Raw genomic sequence first — 18,305 nt, 5'->3', positions numbered from 1 at the left:
GGCAGCTTGTACCCACCAGCTGCTCCTTGGAAACCCCATGGGGGCAGTTCTACTCTGTCCTATACGGTCACTGTGAGTTGGAATCAACTCGGTGGCAATGGTTTTGAGTTTATTATTACTGATGCCATTCTGAGTAGACTAAAAAAAAAAATTCAGATGCAACCACTTTTTCGCATTCTTCATGGAAATATTTAACTGAATCATATACTGTTATTTTAGTTGGAATCATGTTGGGCATGATGCCTCAGAGCCTGTAGCAACTTCTTGCCATCCATAAAGGCCTTTTCTCATAGTTCAAATAAATAGTATTCGATAACATTACATTCTTCAATTTGTATATACATAGAAACCCTATGGCGGCAGTTCTACTCTGTCCTATAGGGTCACTATGAGTCGGGATCAACTTGATGGCAATGGGTTTGTTTTTTTGATTTTATATATGTGGATATCAAGAAAAATAAACCTTGGTGTATTTCTTGACCTCATAATATGCTGCTCATGAGTAATTTATTATGTGAGATCTCTATACGAGTGAGTCTCTTTATTTTGTATTTACTGAATACTTAGCTCATATCAGGTGCTGCGGTAAATGCTTTACATGCTACTACTTCTCCAAATGACTCTACGAGGTACGTACTGTTTTTATTCCTAATTTATAGATGAGGCACAAAGAAGCTAATCAACTTGTTCAAGGCTTCACAGGTACTAAGTGGCTGAGCAGGGTTTTACACCCCAGAGTCTGACTTAGAGACTGTGCCCTGCCGAGCAGTGTGGTTCAGTGCACAGCAACCGGGGCTTTCTTCTTGCTAGAATCAACACAGCTTTTGGCGTAACAAAGATTTTCCCAGGGTGATGACAAGTGCAATTCAAATGCATAGAAAAATAACATTTATTAACTTAGGCTACACCATCTATCGATTCCATCAAACCAAAAAACTTTTACAAAAACTTAAGAAAAATCTTTAAGACTCCTTACAGCCTGAATTTCATATTCTGGATAGGAGAGGAGACCGTCTTTTGCTTAAAAACAAGTCCAACTTCATTTTGTAGGAGAGCAGGCCTGTGGCGAGCCAAGTCTACACAAATCAGGCACTGTGGCTGACGTCAGGGGTCAGCACGGTGCCAGAACAGCCCCTGTGCTGGCTTCTTTGCCATAAAGTCTTACGATCCTTGTTATAAAAGGTACAAAAGTTCAAGCAAAGTTTCAGAGCCCTCAGCTCTTCCCGGAGGGGGAAGGGGCACTGCTGGTTTGTAGCACCTGCCAGTCTGGGTGCTGAAATCACTCTGCTGTGGCCTTCTGTGCTTTGGCAGCATTTTCCAGAATATTCCTCTTCCACTCTTCATAATCCTGCGTCAGATCTTCATCTTTCTGCGGTTTAGGTGGAATCTCTACTGTCTTCTCTGTTTCTATAGGAGAAAAATTTCAAAAGCAATTTAAAAATTCCTATGTTTACAGATGAAGTGTTAAAAAAAAGTAAACTTGTCGACTTTAAAGTGTCTTGTTGATGGTAGTAGAGTAAGTTGTTGAAATAATGAAATTAGAAACGGCAGCTACCACATAACATTTTTCTCTCCCACACTCCCAGCGCTCCACGATACCTTATCAATAGCTAACATTTACCAAGCACTTATCCTGTGCTTGCATTATCTCATTTAACCCTCACCAAAATCCTGTGAAACGGATGCTAATATTAATCACATTTTATAGATTAGAAAATTGAGGCCCACAGAAATTAGGTGATTTTCTTAAAATCACACACAGGTAGTAAAGCCAGATCTGAGCCCAGGCAGTTTGACTTCAGAATGCCTCCTTAATTACACCACACTTCCGTTAATGACTGCCTGGAGAACTAGTCTTGTCAAATGGTTTACTTAAAATCTGACTCGTCGGGCACGCTGCTAAGGTAGCACGGTCCTGTTTACTGCACTCCCCCTGCTGTATACGAATACCCATTAGTATACTACTAGGAAGCCTCACCTTTTGCTGTGGGTTCAACCACTGTCTTCTTTTTTTTCCGTGGTGGAGTGGCTAAATCTCTAGGCTCTCCTTTAAGGAGGGAACAAAAGCATCATCCAGGTTAATTTTTCTCCTATTCTCAGTTTTAGTACTGGGGCATGTTTTGGATCACAAATAAAAATCAGACACCTCGACTGAGTAAGCGCTGTTATACTAAGGCAGGGAGAAGGCAAACGATCATCCAGTTTCTGGTCTTTGCCTTCTCTTGTCAGACTTGAGAATCGCTTTTATTTTAGCCTCTGCGTATGGAGGATGGTGTTTAAAATCAGAGCATGTGGACAGAGAATTGACTTTCCAGGCATGGATTCGTATCTTTTTTTTTAAAAAAAGTTATTAAGCTACTTATTTGAAAAATAAGGAAAACAATTTCTCACTAAAAATGTATCAGGTCCACATTAAATAGAGACTTCAGAAAGCAGCCATTTTGCAAGTTTGAAAATATTCAACTTTCGCCAGCAGGTCTGTGTTTTCGAATGACACATTCTTAAACTAGGAGATACTCACTGTCAATCTGCTGCCCCGTCTTCTCTAACTGTTTGCACAGTCGATCAAATATGGCTTTTTTTACACCAGATGTGGCTACCATTTTATTTTTATCCACTTTTAGCTTTAGAATCCTACAAAAGAGTTCAGTAAATTACTTTTCTTAAGCCAGTACAGTTCACCTTCTCTGGCCAACCAGGTTATCAACTTATTTCTTTTCATCCATGCTTTATGAAGAGCCCCGAGTGTCTAGTTTTTCCTTTATTTCAAGCCTATGGTGTTAGCTATGACCATGGAAATGTGCCTTCTTAGTTGGCTGTTGGCCTGAGAGTTAAAATGCACATAGGATCTTTCTGGAATAAAAGGGGCACACAAGAAAATTTGCTATAGCGTGCTTCAGACCTTTTAAAACTCTTTCTTAGTAAATATCAGATGTCACTACAGTAAAACCAACTAAAGCTGAAACCTGTATAAGGCAGAAACCTGTCTGAGAAAAAAAACTGAAATATTTTTACCGATAGAAAGTAGTAAGACTGCACCCTGTCAAAGATGGAAAACTTGTGATACCTGGAAAAACAAGGCAGTCCCCTCGAGTTCCAGCTCTCACGGGTTTGCTGTAATTGGCTGAATGATAATCATAGCCTTTTCACGTGTCCAATAATGCTTATATTTATACTACAGGGATGTACCCCCACCCCCCAAGAACCCCCACCCAGTAAAACACCACTAACAACCTCTAACGAAAACTAGAAAACAAATTTCTCATTCAGGATAGCAGATCTGCTCAGACCTTCTCTGCTCAGTGTAATTTGGTTTGGAAGTGGGGTTTCTGGTAACAATTCTCACTACTTTCTTCAATAACAGCTACACTCCCCTCCCCATACACACACACCTTGGTGAGATCAAAGAAACAGTTTCCATAAATACCAATGAATCACGCTAAGTATGAGCTAGTAAAGCCAAGTACGCCAGAATGAGTGGCCGGGCAGTAAGAAACCCATTCTTTAAGTGCCAACTACATTTTTTGCTAAGAAGTTTTCCAGCAACACAAAAACAAGACAACTTTACACAAAGCTATCAATAATTACTAGTATTTCTAGGGTGTCATTTCTATACACATAGATAACCCACAATTTTAAGACTCAGGTGTAAGACTTTATAATGGAACTGTCTTATAAATGACTTGAAAAACAACTGCCATCAGTACTTTCTTTTTTTTAAATATGACCAGAAAATCACAAATGACCACTGTTAATGAACAGATCTCATCACTTATAAAAGGCAGACCCTGGAGTCAGAACAATCAGCTTACATATGAATGGCTGCCACGCAGCAAGTGGACTTCTCGTTCCAAGTGGTCAGCTACGTGACGGGATAAAGTGGGAATCTGGTCACTTAGCCACTACTCTTAACATCATTTACAGGGAAAAATATGTGCTGACTGCAATCAACTTTAATGAAGTGTTCTTTGGGACTGAAACACCCGTCTATAAATTGGGAAGTTCTCTCAGTATTAAAAGGCATACTCACTTGCATGCTGAAAGTAGTGCTGCACTGGTGAAGAGGGGCCTGGATAGGTCAAGGTCTACTTGCTGTGCCTGTGGGAGACTCGACTCATAGCTAAGAGAAAGCAGTGTTCGCAGAATTATTTGTTAGAAAATATTACTTCAAGAGGGACTGATAAATGCAAATCAGAACTTACAAGCTTTATTTTATTACATGAGTTATGCACCTGTCACTTTAGCATATTAGTTATCTTTTAAGATTGAAAATCTACCAGAATAGGACACTGGATAATTGTCCTTTATATAGCACTATGAATTTTCAGTTAAGGTCTTTATGTCCATACCTTTGCAGTATCTTTGAAGCCATGTTCACTGCTTCAGTACAGCTAAACTGTACAGCTAGGTCTCTTATTCCAATATTTGATTTCAGGCCCAGTAAACACTCAAAAGATTTAAGACAGCTCTGATACATCTTCTTGTTCAAACCAGAAAGTTTAATTAAATAAGCCTTTGAAAGGAAGCACACACACACAAATCATAAAAACTGTAAGCTCTCAGCTATTAGTGCCCTTAAGCACTTATTTAATAAAGTGGCACCAACTTCTCACAATTGATTAATTCCGTGACAAATCACAGTACCTAAAGGTCTAGTTTCATTTAGTCAATCATCAGTAATTATATCAGGCAAAGTATTACTCTTAAGCTTATAATATAAAAAGGTAATCAGGAAGAGATAATTTAAAATACAACATAGTGTCACTATAGGCAAACAATGAATAAAAAACCATGGAGACACATAGACGGTTACTGTACTTTTTTTTCAAAGAAAGTGTCAATGCAATTCATTGGGAAAGAAACGGAAAGTGGTGGGAGTGGGATGGGGAGGGTGTGTGTGCACAGGAGGGGAAAGGGAAGAGGGAAACGGGGGGAAAAACAGGAGGATCGACAACTGTGGGAGGCAACTCTGCCGGGGATAACCCAGGACAGCTTTACAGAGGATGTAACTGCAAGGCAGAGTCATGTAAGATGAGTAAGTTTTCCAGAAGACATTTTAGGGAAAAATGTTGCTGCCTTTACAAAGCCCTAAGTCATGAAAATGCAGGGGAGGGTGAGTGAACAGCGTACCTTAAATTTAGGATTCGAGAGCGGCGGGAATGTTAGATGAGGACAATGTTTGATGGCAATGGGGAGTCCACACAACTCTTGTTTTTGTTTTGCTTTTCACTGAATGGCACATGTTTATTCTCTCCCAGCAAAAGTTGCCATAGGACTTACCATCAATATGACTGCAAACACACAACATATAATGAGGCATATCTTACTCAAATGAGTGTGCAAATACGTATTACCCCACGGGGGCTGGCATTCAGTGCTGTCCTCTGCAAGGAGTTAACCCATTGCTATCAAGTCAGTTCCGACTCATGGTGACCCCATGTGTGTCAGAGTAGAGATGTGTTCCAAAGGATTTTTTTTCCTTCCTTTGTCTTTTTTATTGTGGTAAATATATAGGTAACAAACATTTGCTGATTAGCTTTGTTTTTAATGCCACCACTTAAAGTATATGATTATTTGCTAAAGAGGAGAGAAGGAGAGACAGAGAGACTGTGTGTCTGTTAGGATGGGGTCTAGTCCAGCCAGAAATTAAAATGCATGATTAAGCTTCAGTGTTGCACTGGATATTCAGACACTGACTGGGACCTACGTACCCTGTCCAAGGGGTACTTCATACAGGAAGCTGCGAGGTCCAGGCACATGACTGCATTGCTGGTTTCCGTGGTGTGCGCAGACAGGCCAGCACACTTCACCTGGGACAGTCGCAAATACTCTTCTGCTTTCCTGGTTGGAAGGGCAACACGGTCACTAAAACTCTTGTCCAGGAGTTTGCCCAGCACGTTGGTAAGCAATGATTACAGCCTTGGGGACTTCATCCTGAGCCTAATTACTACACAAGTTTATTTGGGGCTTGGAATGAAGCTCATGTCGTTTGGGGGGCTCAATAAGAACAATACTGCCCCCTGATTCCAGACGCCACTGGGATCAAGTGCTTTCAGGTAAAAAGCAAGTTCTTCAATTCTTCCAAAAAACTTCCCATCACTGGAACAAGTATGGACAATCACAGTGGCAGGCAGGTTAAACCAGGACTACTTTCTTCCCCTTCCTCTGAATCAGTGGTTCTCAAACCTTAGTGTCTGTGAAACTCGTGCGTGTGTGTGCGTGTGTGGTGGGGCTGGGTCCCATCCCCGCAGTTTCTGATCAGCAGGTCTGGGGCACGGCTCAAGAATTTTATTTCTAACAAGCGCCAAGATGATACTGATGCTGCTGGTCCAGGAGCCACACTCTGAGAACCACTGTTGGTTGCTGAGCCTAGCAGGTCTTACCACAAACCTTTTAAGAAAGGCTCCTCTCCTTTCCTTCACTCCCAACTACGGGGCACCCCGATTGGTCCCCTTCTCCAGCTTTACCTACACTGTCTTTGTTTCCACCCCCGGAGCAGGCAAAAGTCCGTCCCATCTCAAGGCCTTTGACGGGCTGTTGTCTCTGCTTGGGTCGCTCTTCCTATGGTGGCACTTCCCATCAATCAGGTCTCAGCGCAAACAGCACCTCTTCCGAGGCCTTTCCCCCACATTTTCAACGACAGCAGCCACCGGGCCGCGCTCAGCCCCACAGACAGCCCCAATTTTCTACAGGGACCTCCAGGGTCTGTACCGCGCCCGTCCAGCCCACCGTCGTACACAGACCCTCAAGAGCTCTCCCCGACTTCCCGTTTCCCACCACCGGGCATCCCACAGAACCAGCTGTTCCCAGGATGTCTACAATGGCCCCTTTCTCGCCATCTCATGGAGCCCTCATGGCGCAGCGGTTAAGAGCTCGGCTGATAACCAAAAGGTCGGCAGTCTGAATCCACCAGCCGCTCCTTGGAAACCCTCCAGGGCAGGCAGTTCTGCTCTGTCCTATAGGATCGCTGTAAGTCGGCGTCCCACTTGCGCTCCGGGGCTGCCCGTCGCGCTGGAAAGGCTGATCGGGCAGGGGCGCCGCCCTTGCCGGGCGCGGTCGGACTCACCTCAGCACACCTGGCTCGGCGATGCCCAAGCGCGGGGCGAAACGCACGATCAGCCCTGACTCCATGGCGCCGTCCCGAACGACTGGCTCAAGCAGCTGCGACGCGACGAAACCCGCGCGCAGACCCCTCGCCGGCCAACGAGAGCCAAGGCCCGCCCCCAGGCGCATCTTGATTGGTTAGAACGAGAGGTCAATGCCTTCCCATCAGCCAATCCTGAGCTGCTTTCTGCGCACGCGCATCATGAGGCACTCCCAAGGCAGAGGCTAAACGTGGACGGCTCCATCTCTTTCTAGTCTTTCCTTGACAGCTCATCAAACGTGGCCTTTCCCTTCGCTGTCTCCTTTCTCATGGCCACCGAGTGCTTCCCCGGTGCTCTCCTCGTAGGCTTCTCCAGGCCCCGCCCCCTCCCACACGCTGTAGAGAGACTGGCTGGCGCCCAGGTCCGTCAGCCCGGCGATAAGTGGCAACGGCCAGTAAACACGCGAGACTTGGGTTCGCAGAAGCGGGCCAATGGAGGAGCCCCCTGCAGGCCCGTGGGCGGGGCCAGGGAGGGCGGGGCGTGCGGGGGCCGCAGCGTCACCTGACCGCGGGAGGCTCCGCGAGGGGACGCTGCTCCGGCTGCGGGCTCGGTGTTTCGCCATGGTGAGTTTGGGGGGCGGCGGGCCCGGGCCCACCCTTCTCCCGGCCCCTGCGGTCTCCCGCCGGCCCAGAGCCCTGCAGGCAGGGTGGCGGCCGTACAGCCGGCTCGGGGCAAAGGCCAGCACGGCTTGGCCTGCGGAGCGGGGACGGGCCGGCGAAGGCCGCGGGCGGGCCGTTCCGGGCCGGAGTGGGCGGCGGCTCCTGGCCGCGGCCGTTGCACCGAGACCGGCGACCTCTCTGAGGGGGCGTCTTGGCCTGCCGGTTCTGGGGGCCATGGAGGCCTCGGCCGCCTCCGGCTGAAACCGGCCACCGCCCCTGCATGCGGGGAGCCTGCGTCCGGGTCTGGGCGTCGGCGGTCGGGGGCGTCGAGACCCCAGGCGGTAGGCGGCGGCCGGACCCGCCCAGAGGTCGCCCCTCGCTCGCTTGCTCGCGCGCCCACCTTTGTGCGGGGTGGCGCTCGGCCGGACCCGCGGCCTGTCCGGTGCCGAAATGCGGGCCCTGCCCCATCGGGGCCCCTGGGCTGTCAGGGCAGGTCAGCGAAGTCCAGGGCTGCAGATGGGAGTGCCCTGGGAGGACGCGTGCTACGGTCCTGAGTGCTGGCGGTCGGAAGGGAGAGAGCTGCTGGGGACGTTCGTCGTCCACGGGCACCATGGCTCTCCTGGCCTTCCGCCTGGTGAAATCCTAACCTTTGACTCGCTGCAAGTGGTCGTTCTCCTTGGCTCCTCTCCGTCGTGGAGGGGCTGTAGGCCGGTAGACTTGAACTTCCTGAAAATGCGAACCCTTGTGTCTGGTTCCTACCAAGGCAAGTCGACGCTTGGGTTTTATTAGCGTTTGACATAGTCTGCACTGTATAAATAATGTTTTTACATGCTAGGGTACTGTATGTCAGTGCATGTGGGCAGACTTCAGTAGGCCTGGAAGCAGTCTTCCTTTTAAATGTGTTAATCCCAGAAAGCAGAAAGGAATTTTTGATATGTAATTTTTACTATTTTCATATGTTGCCATGCAAGATGGATGATTCTGCGTATTTTCAGAACGTTTGCAGTTCGGAATTGATATAAGACTGGTGTAAATATTTAACTAGAATTTGTCTGTTGCTCACCGTTTATAGACTGACATGTGTTTTGTAATGGAAGGCACTTCACTGAGGTTCTGCTGTGCACCAGGTTCTGGCCTTGATGGAGCATTTTGAAGCAGTGAGCCAGACACGGCGGCCCTGTCTACATGAATTTTATTGGAAAGGAAACCTGGGAATCGACCTTGTCACAGCCTCTGTGTCTGTGACTTGGGCGAGTCACTCAGTCTTATGAGTCTCACTTTTGCATCTGAAAACAAATGTTGGCCTCTTTGGCCTGTCCCAGACCTAAAATTCTAGAATTCATCAAACACCTTGTGTGCCTTCTGTGTCGTGGATAGTGCTAGGCCCCGGGTACAGGCACAGTCCTTGCTCTCAGAGAACTGAAGCTGAACTTACTGTGATACAGTGTGAGGATTGCTTCACTAGCACTGCTCTCTCAGTGCCTTGGGACACGAAGGGAGCAGTTCTGTCTGGAGTTTGGGGAAGACTATAGGAAGTGACATATGGACTGAACCACCTGGTGAGCAGAATTCCTCCAGGTGGAGAAGAAAGGGTGTTGCCAGCAGGGGAAGCTGGTAGTAGTAAATGCTCATGGTGTGCTCTATCCCAGCATTCCTGGGGAAATGTCTTGGTAAAGGAAGTTGAACCACTTTGGTATCCGGATTTATTATGTTTTGAAGTTCCCAGCCCTCCTCATCCTTAATTCTCCCTATTTCATTTGTTAATTTGTGGCTTATCATTATTTTAAAAGTAGCGCTTTCATTAACATCATGAGATTTTGTATGTTTGTGAGATTAGTGTTTTCATCTTACAACAAATTTTCATAATATTGTTAGATTATATCTCCAGCATTCAAGTGAGAGGATTGACCAACAATTAGGTTAATAGGGTGGGTGGAAAGAATTGCTTGTATTTAAGGAGGATACGATAATGGAAACACATAGTGTTTATTACTCAGCGCTAGGCTGTTTGAGCTTTACTTGTATCGTTTCATTTATTCCTCTTAACAGTGACATAAGTATTCTTATTATCACTGTATTATAGAACAGGAAACGAAGGCATATTGCTTGAAAAACCAAACCTGTTGCTGTCTAGTCGATTCCGACTCATAGCGACCCTATAGGACAGAATAGAACTGCCCATAGAGTTTCCAAGGAGTGCCTGATGGATTCGAACTGCCAACCTTTTGGTTAGCGGCCATAGCTCTTAACCGCTACGCCACCAACGTTTCCGTTGCTTGAGTGGAGGGTAATTTTATAAGTTATCAGTTCATGCTCTGCTTTTCTTTTCTCTGCACCTTATAACTGTGTAGACTCGGGAGGGCTGTTTGACCTCGTCTCAGACTAAAATGGGTGTAATCACAAATGTTAATTTCAACCTTTTAAAAAAGCTTATTGTGGTAAGATATGTATTTTAACCATTTTTAAGTCTGCAATTCAGTGGCATTAGTTACACATCCACCATGTTGTGCAGCCAGCCCCACTGACCATTTTCCAAAGTTTTGCATCATCATCCTCAGTGGAAACTCAGTTCCCCTTGAACAGTAACCACCCCATCCCGCCCCCACCCCCACCCCCAGCCTCTGGTAACCACTGACAGACTTTTGTCTCTGAATATGCCCGTTCTTAAAAAAAAAAAAAGACTTTTTTTCTTTTTTTTTTGTTATTTCGTGGGATCATAAAGTATTTGTCCCTTTCTGTCTGATTTACTTCCCTCAGCATAATGTTTTCAAAGTCCATCCGTGTCATAACACATATTAGAACTTTAATTCTCTTTATGGGTGAATAATATTCCATTGTCTGGATATGCTACATGTTTTTAGTCCATCTGTTGGTGGACATTTGGGGTTAATTTCTGTCTCGATTATATGGTGTCTCCGTTTTTCTAGGATTCATATAGCCGATAAGTACAGAGGTTGTTCAGTCATTTGTGAATGAGAAACCATGTTCGTGAATGAGGAGACACTGGTTGTCTGGCTTGTGTTTTAATGATAGCATGTTTGTGTTGTAACCGTTTCTGCTGTATGTGATGCGTCCCATGGAGGGAGTCAGAATACTCCCTTAGAATAGCCATTTGTATCATAACTGTATTGTCTTATAAGTAACTTTTTAAATTGTACTTTAGATGGTTTGCAGAACAAACTAGTTTCTCGTTAAACAGTACATATCCTGTCCATGACGTTGGCTACCAACCCCACAACATGTCAACACTCTCCCTTCTCGACCTTGGGTTCCCTATTACCAGCCTTTCTGTCCCCTCCTGCCTCCTAGTCCTTGCCCCTGAGCTGTTGTGCCTCCTTATAGTCTCGTTTTGATTTATGGGCCTGTCTAGTCTTTGGCTGAAGGGTGAGCCTCGGAAGTGACTTGATTACTGAGCTAAAAGGGTGTCCGGGGGCCATGTTCTCAGGGTTTCTTCAGTCTGTCAGACCAGTAAGTCTGGTCTTTTTTTGTGAGTTAGAATTTTGTTCTACTTTTTTCTCCAGCTCTGTCCAGGATGCTCTACTGTGATCCCTGTCAGAGCAGTTAGTGGTGGTGGCCAGGCACCATCTAGTTGTGCTAGACTAGTCTGGTGAAGGCCTTGGTAGATGTGGTCCATTAGTACTTTGGACTAATCTTTCCCTCGTGTAACTCTTCACTCTTTTTGCTCCCGAAAGGGTGAGACCAGTGGGATATCTTAGGTGGCCACTCACAGGCTTTTAAGACCCCAGATGCTACTCACCGAAGTTGAATGAGAACTTTTTTTTATAAATTATGTTAATGCCAATTGAGCTAGATGTTCCCCGAGACCATGGTCCCCACAGCCCTCGGCCCAGCAATTTGGTCCCTCGGGGAATTTGGATGTGTCTGTGGAGCACAAGTTGTGCTGGCTTCCCCAGTATTGTGCACTGTCTTACCCTTCATCAAAGTTACCACTTATCTGTTTAGTGTTTTTCCATCTCCACCCCTCCCCTCCCTCATAACCGTCAAAAATTGTTTCTTTTTGTGTGTAATGAGTAATTTTTAAAAACACGCTTTTTTATTATAGCTTATTTTTTCATTTGTGGCCTACTTAGTAGTAAGTCGTCTTCTGTAATTTCCTACATATACTTATCTATTAGTTTTAAGTCCAGCTGATAGAAAGTAGAAGAATTTTGCTAAAATATTTTTCATTTGTTTAAAGACGACTAACTAATCAGCTATATTAAAATGTTTTTGGAACTGTTTGTAATCTCATTATAACCATAGTTTTATTTGCTATAAAAAAAAAGTAGTTATTATGAATATTATACCACTAATTTCTGGGGTGACACAGGACCAGTAGTGTTTTGTTCTGTTATACATAGGGTTACTGTGAGTTGGAACCGACTCAACGTCACCTAACAGCTAACAACGCTTATTTCTGAGCTGGCCATCTGAACGTAGCAGAATCCATTCATGCTAATAATTGTTAAATCTGTTACATTCAAAGGTAAGGAGCTAAAAAAATCCAAACTTGGGCCCACTGAAGTTCTCAGAGGATAAGCCCAGGGTGAATACTGAATTTCATTAAGTCAGAATCCTTGAATACTGGTGTTGTCTGGCCTCTGAAAACAGCATTTTGCACTAAAAATTCTGCTGTATAAATTCACGTTCTCTTCAAGTTTAATTTAATAGACCCTAACTTTTTCTTTCAAATTTAGTGTCATTAATGCTTCTGAGGAACACTTTAGTTCAGGAGACTCAGATTACTAGGGCTTATCATAGGTATGAAATCAAAGGAGATGCTTGGCATTGCTTGTTATTCAATTTTTTTTTCTTTTTCCAAAATTAGACCAAGAGAAAGTTTTCTATTTTTGTGAATGATTCCAGTTCAGAAGTGGGATTATATGGCTCATGTTCCTTTGTTGATCTCAAAATGACATGTTTTTATTGTCTGGGGGTAATGAAACAGACCAGATTTAGTTAGTCCTTGCTTTCTGCCTTTACGATTCATTGTCTTTTGTTATTTTTATTAATTGCGTAATCTAAATCTAAACATTCTAAAGCTAGTTCATTCACACCAAAAAAATCAAACCAAACCCACTGCTGTTGAGTTGATTCCTACTCACAGTGACTCTATAGAAAACCAGAATGAAACGAAACCTGTTGCCGTTGAGCTGATTCTGCTTCACAGCTACCCTATAGGACAGAGTAGAACTGTCCCTAGGATTTCCAAGGGTGTAAATCTTTACCGAAACAGATTACCACGTCTTTCTCCCATGGAGCGGCTGGTGGGTTCAAACTGCCAACCTTTCAGTTAGCAGCCGAGTGCTTTAACCACTGTGCCACTAGGGCTACAGTAAACACTTAGGAAGCATCCATTCGGAATCAGGCAATGCTGGATTTCAAGGATGTAAAAGTGACCTGTATTTGCAATGATAACACGCGTCCTGCTGAGTTAGGGGTATGAGCAGTGTTTCTACACCATGGAATAAGGAGTGGGTTCTGTTGTAGGGAGCTAGTTCATTGTGCAGGCAGAGCTTTGCTGATGGCAGAGAGAAGAGTTTCTGGGTATATCGTGTTCCTTAGAGCTGCAGATCTGTATATTTGAAATGATGTAAGCTAGGTGCTTGAGAAGAGGACTCTTTTTGGTGTTCTAATACTGATTATTAACAATTTCCACTACTTTATTTCCAAGCTGTTTAGTCCCTTGTTACATATTGCGTAAGAAGAAAGGGGGTTAGTCACCTCATAAACTAGTTCCTTGCTGTAACAGTAGACTGAAACACAGATGAACAGTAATCTGGAGAAAAAGAGTTCTAGAGATTTGGGTTAGACTGAACTTATAAGGGAAGGAGTCCTGGTGGCATAGTGGCTAAGAGCTTGGCTCCTAACCAAAAGTTCAGCAGTTCGAATCCACCAAGCTGCTCCTTGGAAGCCGTATGGGGCAGTTCTGTTCTGTCCTGTAGGTCACTGTAAGTTGGAATTGACTCGACAGCAACGGGTTTGCTTGTTTTTGTGATATACTTGTCAGAAGAATTAGACGAGTTGGGTGGCTGTCCGCTTCAGTTGGTTAGATTCAAAGCTTATTAACACAATACAGACAACCATAAACCACCACCACGTGTTTCTTTGAGGGCACTCTGCTCCAAGAATGTTGAGGTAGCTTCTGAAAGAGGAAATTCTCTGTACATGTTACTGTTACCCTTCAGCAGTCTCATGCTATTAAGTGACTGGGCACAGCCCAGAGTTGTCAGAAGTTGGGAAATAAGTTTGATATGTTGAACTAGAATGAGGCTTATATGAAAGCCTAGGAAGAGTTTTAGCCATGGCTAGAACTGTAGAAACAGCAGTTTTGGCTAGAAGAGAGTTCTAATGAGACGTTGGTGGGAGTTTTTTTTGTTTTTCAGCCTACGACACAGCAGTCACCTCAGGATGAGCAGGAAAAGCTCTTGGATGAAGCAATACAGGCTGTGAAGGTCCAGTCATTCCAGATGAAAAGATGCCTGGTAAGAATCACAGTGAGGGGCACACAGTTGCAGCCTACTTGGGGAAGCACCTGCATGTGTTCTGAAGCCACGTAGCACCGCTGGTTCTGGTAAAGCTAACCTCCAGCGTCCACCAGCATCTGTCTTCAGTGCTCACCTCCCTCAAGCACTGTGCAAAGCTGTTTCTGCAGCTGGCCCTGTTTACTCACGTTTATGTTATGATTAGGGATTGTCTGTCTACTGTAGCAGAATGTAAGTTCTGGGACTGCAAGAGACCCTGTCTGTATTGGCACACCACTGTGTTACCACCACGCCAGCCAGCATCTGCCCTGAGTTACTAGCCTCTTTGGTTCTCTACCCCAGACCGAGGGAGTGCTTGACATTTAATTTTTTTTTTTTTTCAGTGAGTGTTTATTGAATGAGTGGATTTCAGTAGTCTTTCAATTTGAATTATTCAGCTTCCCCCCAAATACCTTGCAAGTTTATTTTTGTCCTAAATAGTTATATTTATTGTAGAAACTAGAAAAATTATATATTTTCTTGTTCTAAAATACAGGCTAGGAGTTCATCTGTGTAGAAACTAGAGATTCTTTGGGTTAAAATTCATGAAATGGAACCAAATAGGCTGGTACTTCAGGTCATAAGTTGTGATGATGATAATAATATCTGCCTTAGTCATCTAGTGCTGCTATTACAGAAGTAACAAACAAATTTATTTTCTCACAGTTTAGAAAGTTATAAGTCCAAATTTAAGGCACCAGCTCGAAGGGAAGACATTCTCTCTTTTGGCTCTGGGGGGAAGGTTCTTCTCTTTAGCTTCTGTTCCTTGGCTCCTTGGCGATCATCATGTGGGATGGCATCTCTCTTCCCCGTCTTTGCTTGCTTCTCTGTGCTTAATCTGCTTGTTTGATATCTCAAAAGAGATTGATTTAAGCACACCCTACACTAATATTGCTTCATTAACATAACAAAGACTTACTCCCAAATTGGATTATAACCACTATAACCCATTGTCATGGAGCCGATCCCAACTCATAGCCAATCCCAGCAGATTAGAACTGCCCCATGAGGTTTCCTAGGCTATAGCCTTTACGGAAGCAGTTCGCCAGATCTTTTCTTCCGAGGAGTGTTGACCTTTCGGTTAGCAGCCAAGCACTTCAGCCACCAGGGCTCCGTATAACCACTATAGGGGCTAGGATTCACAACACATTCTTTTGAGACACAGTGCGGTCCATAAGCATACCTTACCTTTGTAAAGTGTCTTTAATAGTTTTCAAAGCTTAGTAATAAGCTTTTTAACGGATTGTACCTGTTGTATTGCTTTCCTTGCAAAAAAAAAAAGTATTGCTTTCCTTGCAAACAAGTTTGCAAATAAAAATAAACATCTTGGGATGAAGAAAATGGACGGGTATGGAGCTTGCTATTACTTCTTTCTCTTCCTGTCTATGGATAGTGTGTCCTTTATCTCAAAGGGGTTTTCTGTGTGTATGTGTTCAGTGGGACATGGGCCTCGTGAGGGCTTGAAGACTACAAGAGAAAAGGGGACTTGCATGGATAGTTGTTGTAGACGGCTCTGAGGAGTGGGCTGTGACAAAGCCACTGTCAGGATAGTATCTTGTTTCAGAAGAGTCATTTGCCAGCTCTCTTGGTTGTAGGTAAAATGTGAATTGATGGAGCTAGTTTTGCTGTCTCTAGGGCCTGACAAGACTAGAGCTGAACGAGGAAGCTCACAGTACTGGATATGTCAGACCTGTGAGCTCTGCATCCCTCCTCAGGAATCGTGCTTTTTTTTTTTTTTCTGTAGAGAAAAGACAGAGTGAAACTGTCTAAAGCTACTTTCTTGTGTTTTAAAAGGTTTTAGTAACGTATACTTTTAAAGCTTTGTAAAAAATTCTTGATGTAGAGAGTTCATATAACCGAGTTAAATCTCATTTAAGCTAAGCATTCTCATCAATTTTCTTGTTTCTGTAGGACAAAAACAAGCTTATGGATGCGCTGAAGCATGCTTCTAACATGCTTGGTGAACTCCGGACGTCTATGTTGTCACCAAAGAGCTACTATGAGCTTTGTATCTTTTGAACGGACTTTGTTTTTGATAAGGCCACTTTTTTTGTTGTCTATTAAATATTTGAGTAATTATATTATTCTTCCTTGTCTTAACCAAATGCTACTCCTTCTCTAAGCAGATGTGCTAAATGAGAAAAAGAAAAATTTACTTTTAAAGAATAACCTTTTTCTCTGCTTACGTGTCTTTAGAATGGGTGCTGTAATGTCTCAATTTTCAGAACCTTTATAAAGGATATTGAGTTTGCTAGGCAGTTGGCTCTTGAACACTTAGATATTGTCACACAGGGCTCTGAGATGGAAAGGAATTCAGTGATGTTGCTATTTCTGAACCCACAGCAGTCAGACAGACATTGTCTTTATTGCTTTGCTTCCCCTCACACCCTTGATTTCAGCCGTTACGTTTCAAAGTAAAGAAAGTTCAACAGACATTCCATCTTCACTTAAATCTGCCCTCCTAAAGGACTGGGTCCTGAGGTACCTGCCCACAAGTTTGTCTGTAGTCCTTCACCACAGCTGAAGATATGGCTATCTCTGATGAGCTGCACTACCTGGAGGTGTACCTGACAGAGGAGTTTGCTAAAGGAAGGAAGGTGGCGGATCTCTACGAGCTCGTGCAGTATGCTGGGAACATCATCCCCAGACTGTGAGTAACCGGGAGTCTCCAGGCTGTCATGGCCTCTCTGCATGTTGGATCTTTTAAAAGGAGTGGCTTGTTACTGACGTTAGAGATTATTTAATCTGTTACCAAATTGAGATGAATATTTAGAGTGTAATAAACTTTACTTTTTATATGGAGATTTGAGGAATTTTAGAAATGGAAAAAAAAAAAAGACACGCTATTTTGTTTAATGCCTTGACTATCAAAAAAATTTAGTATGACAGTTATTCTTAATGTGTTTAAAGGTGAGAGGGAGAAATAGGCAGGTATTTATTTAGGTGTCACTGAGTGGCTACATTTAAGTTAGAGAGCGTTTTCTTCATTGTGGAGGAGAGAACAGCATGATCCCTGTCTAGTTTATTTAATGTTTGTTTTCACTGTGTTTGGACATAGTCATTCTTGGTTTTTTAATATTTTTTTTCTAATTAAATGTTTCTTCCTAATCCTCCTAGTTATCTATTGATCACGGTTGGAGTTGTGTATGTTAAGTCATTTCCTCAGTCCAGGAAAGATATCTTGAAAGATTTGGTAGAAATGTGCCGTGGTGTTCAGCATCCCTTGAGGGGTCTATTTCTTCGAAATTACCTTCTTCAGTGTACCAGGAACATCTTACCTGATGAAGGAGAGCCAACAGAGTAAGTGAATTTTCTTCCTTGATTATACTTGTAATATTTTTTCATTGTAGAATATATAAAAAACATAAGTATAAAGAAGAAAATAAATATCTATAATTCTCCCACCCACAGTTAGCTGCTGGCAGCTTTTTGTGTATAGGTTTCCTTTGTGATAAAGAACTCATTGATAAAAGAAAATGTACTTTTATGCAAACAGGTCTTCATTTTTATAGTAATATAATTTTAGAACCTACTTCCTCAGCTAACATAACTGAGGACATTTTTCCAGTACATCAAATATTCTTTGAAAGTATGGCTTTTTAAATGAGTTACATTTTGAAAATTGTATTTGTGATGAAATAATGAAGTATGCTTAACATTTTCTCCGTGCTAGCCAGTTTTCATGTGGTTTATTGACTGTCAGTTTTTATTGTTACCAAATTTATGGAATACTTTTTACCCTAGAATTTATGTGATTTTAATGATCTGTGCACACAAGTTAGATAATTAACTCAAAAAAAAAAAAAACAAAACATTAAGAGAGATTCCTGCCTTTGGTGTGACCAGTATTGCAGTACCCAGATTCACTTTACTTTTGTCCTAAAACGGTGGCAGCCAGCCAGCCGGCAGTGGTCTGCAACCATCCGGGTGAGCTGACTGTTCATGTCAGAGATTGCCTAGATCTAGGAAATTAATTTCTTTTAAAAGAGTTAATTCGTAATTTTTTTAAAGGTGTATAATTTCAAAAAAAAATCGTA

At 43.3% G+C, this 18,305-nt stretch overlaps 2 protein-coding genes across 4 annotated transcripts in view; one reads left to right on the top strand and one right to left on the bottom strand.

The window, feature by feature from the left end:
• Positions 1–865: 865 nt before the first annotated feature.
• On the bottom strand, positions 866–7,548 carry ORC6 (origin recognition complex subunit 6). 2 transcript variants are annotated; one of them, XM_003416341.4, is made up of 7 exons: positions 7,067–7,546; positions 5,712–5,841; positions 4,350–4,513; positions 4,031–4,120; positions 2,522–2,634; positions 1,979–2,047; positions 866–1,407 (listed from the first exon to the last, which is right to left on the bottom strand). In XM_003416341.4, the coding sequence occupies exons 1-7, from the start codon at positions 7,231–7,233 to the stop codon at positions 1,280–1,282; spliced, it is 861 nt and encodes a 286-aa protein (XP_003416389.2). In that variant the 5' UTR covers positions 7,234–7,546; the 3' UTR covers positions 866–1,279. The 2 variants fall into 2 exon arrangements, with proteins under 2 accessions (XP_003416389.2, XP_064130193.1); XM_064274123.1 differs by lacking the exon at positions 1,979–2,047 and having other exon boundaries at positions 7,067–7,548.
• Positions 7,549–7,631: 83 nt separating this feature from the next.
• VPS35 (VPS35 retromer complex component) overlaps positions 7,632–18,305 on the top strand; it is a 28,587-nt gene continuing 17,913 nt past the window's right edge. The window contains exons 1-6 of one of the 2 annotated variants that reach the window (XM_023555665.2): positions 7,636–7,708; positions 12,106–12,230; positions 14,131–14,229; positions 16,180–16,276; positions 16,795–16,918; positions 17,386–17,568. In XM_023555665.2, the coding sequence (XP_023411433.1) occupies positions 14,215–14,229; positions 16,180–16,276; positions 16,795–16,918; positions 17,386–17,568 (419 nt within the window). In that variant the 5' untranslated portion in view covers positions 7,636–7,708; positions 12,106–12,230; positions 14,131–14,214. Of the gene's footprint in view, positions 7,709–12,105; positions 12,231–14,130; positions 14,230–16,179; positions 16,277–16,794; positions 16,919–17,385; positions 17,569–18,305 lie in introns of both variants that reach the window. The other variant, XM_003416340.4, reaches the window with a different exon arrangement.

The sequence above is a fragment of the Loxodonta africana genome, chromosome 21 (assembly GCF_030014295.1).
Source record: "Loxodonta africana isolate mLoxAfr1 chromosome 21, mLoxAfr1.hap2, whole genome shotgun sequence".
Taxonomy (NCBI): domain Eukaryota; kingdom Metazoa; phylum Chordata; class Mammalia; order Proboscidea; family Elephantidae; genus Loxodonta; species Loxodonta africana.
Note: the sequence above shows the minus strand (reverse complement) of the source record. Positions and strands in the feature narration are given on the sequence as shown.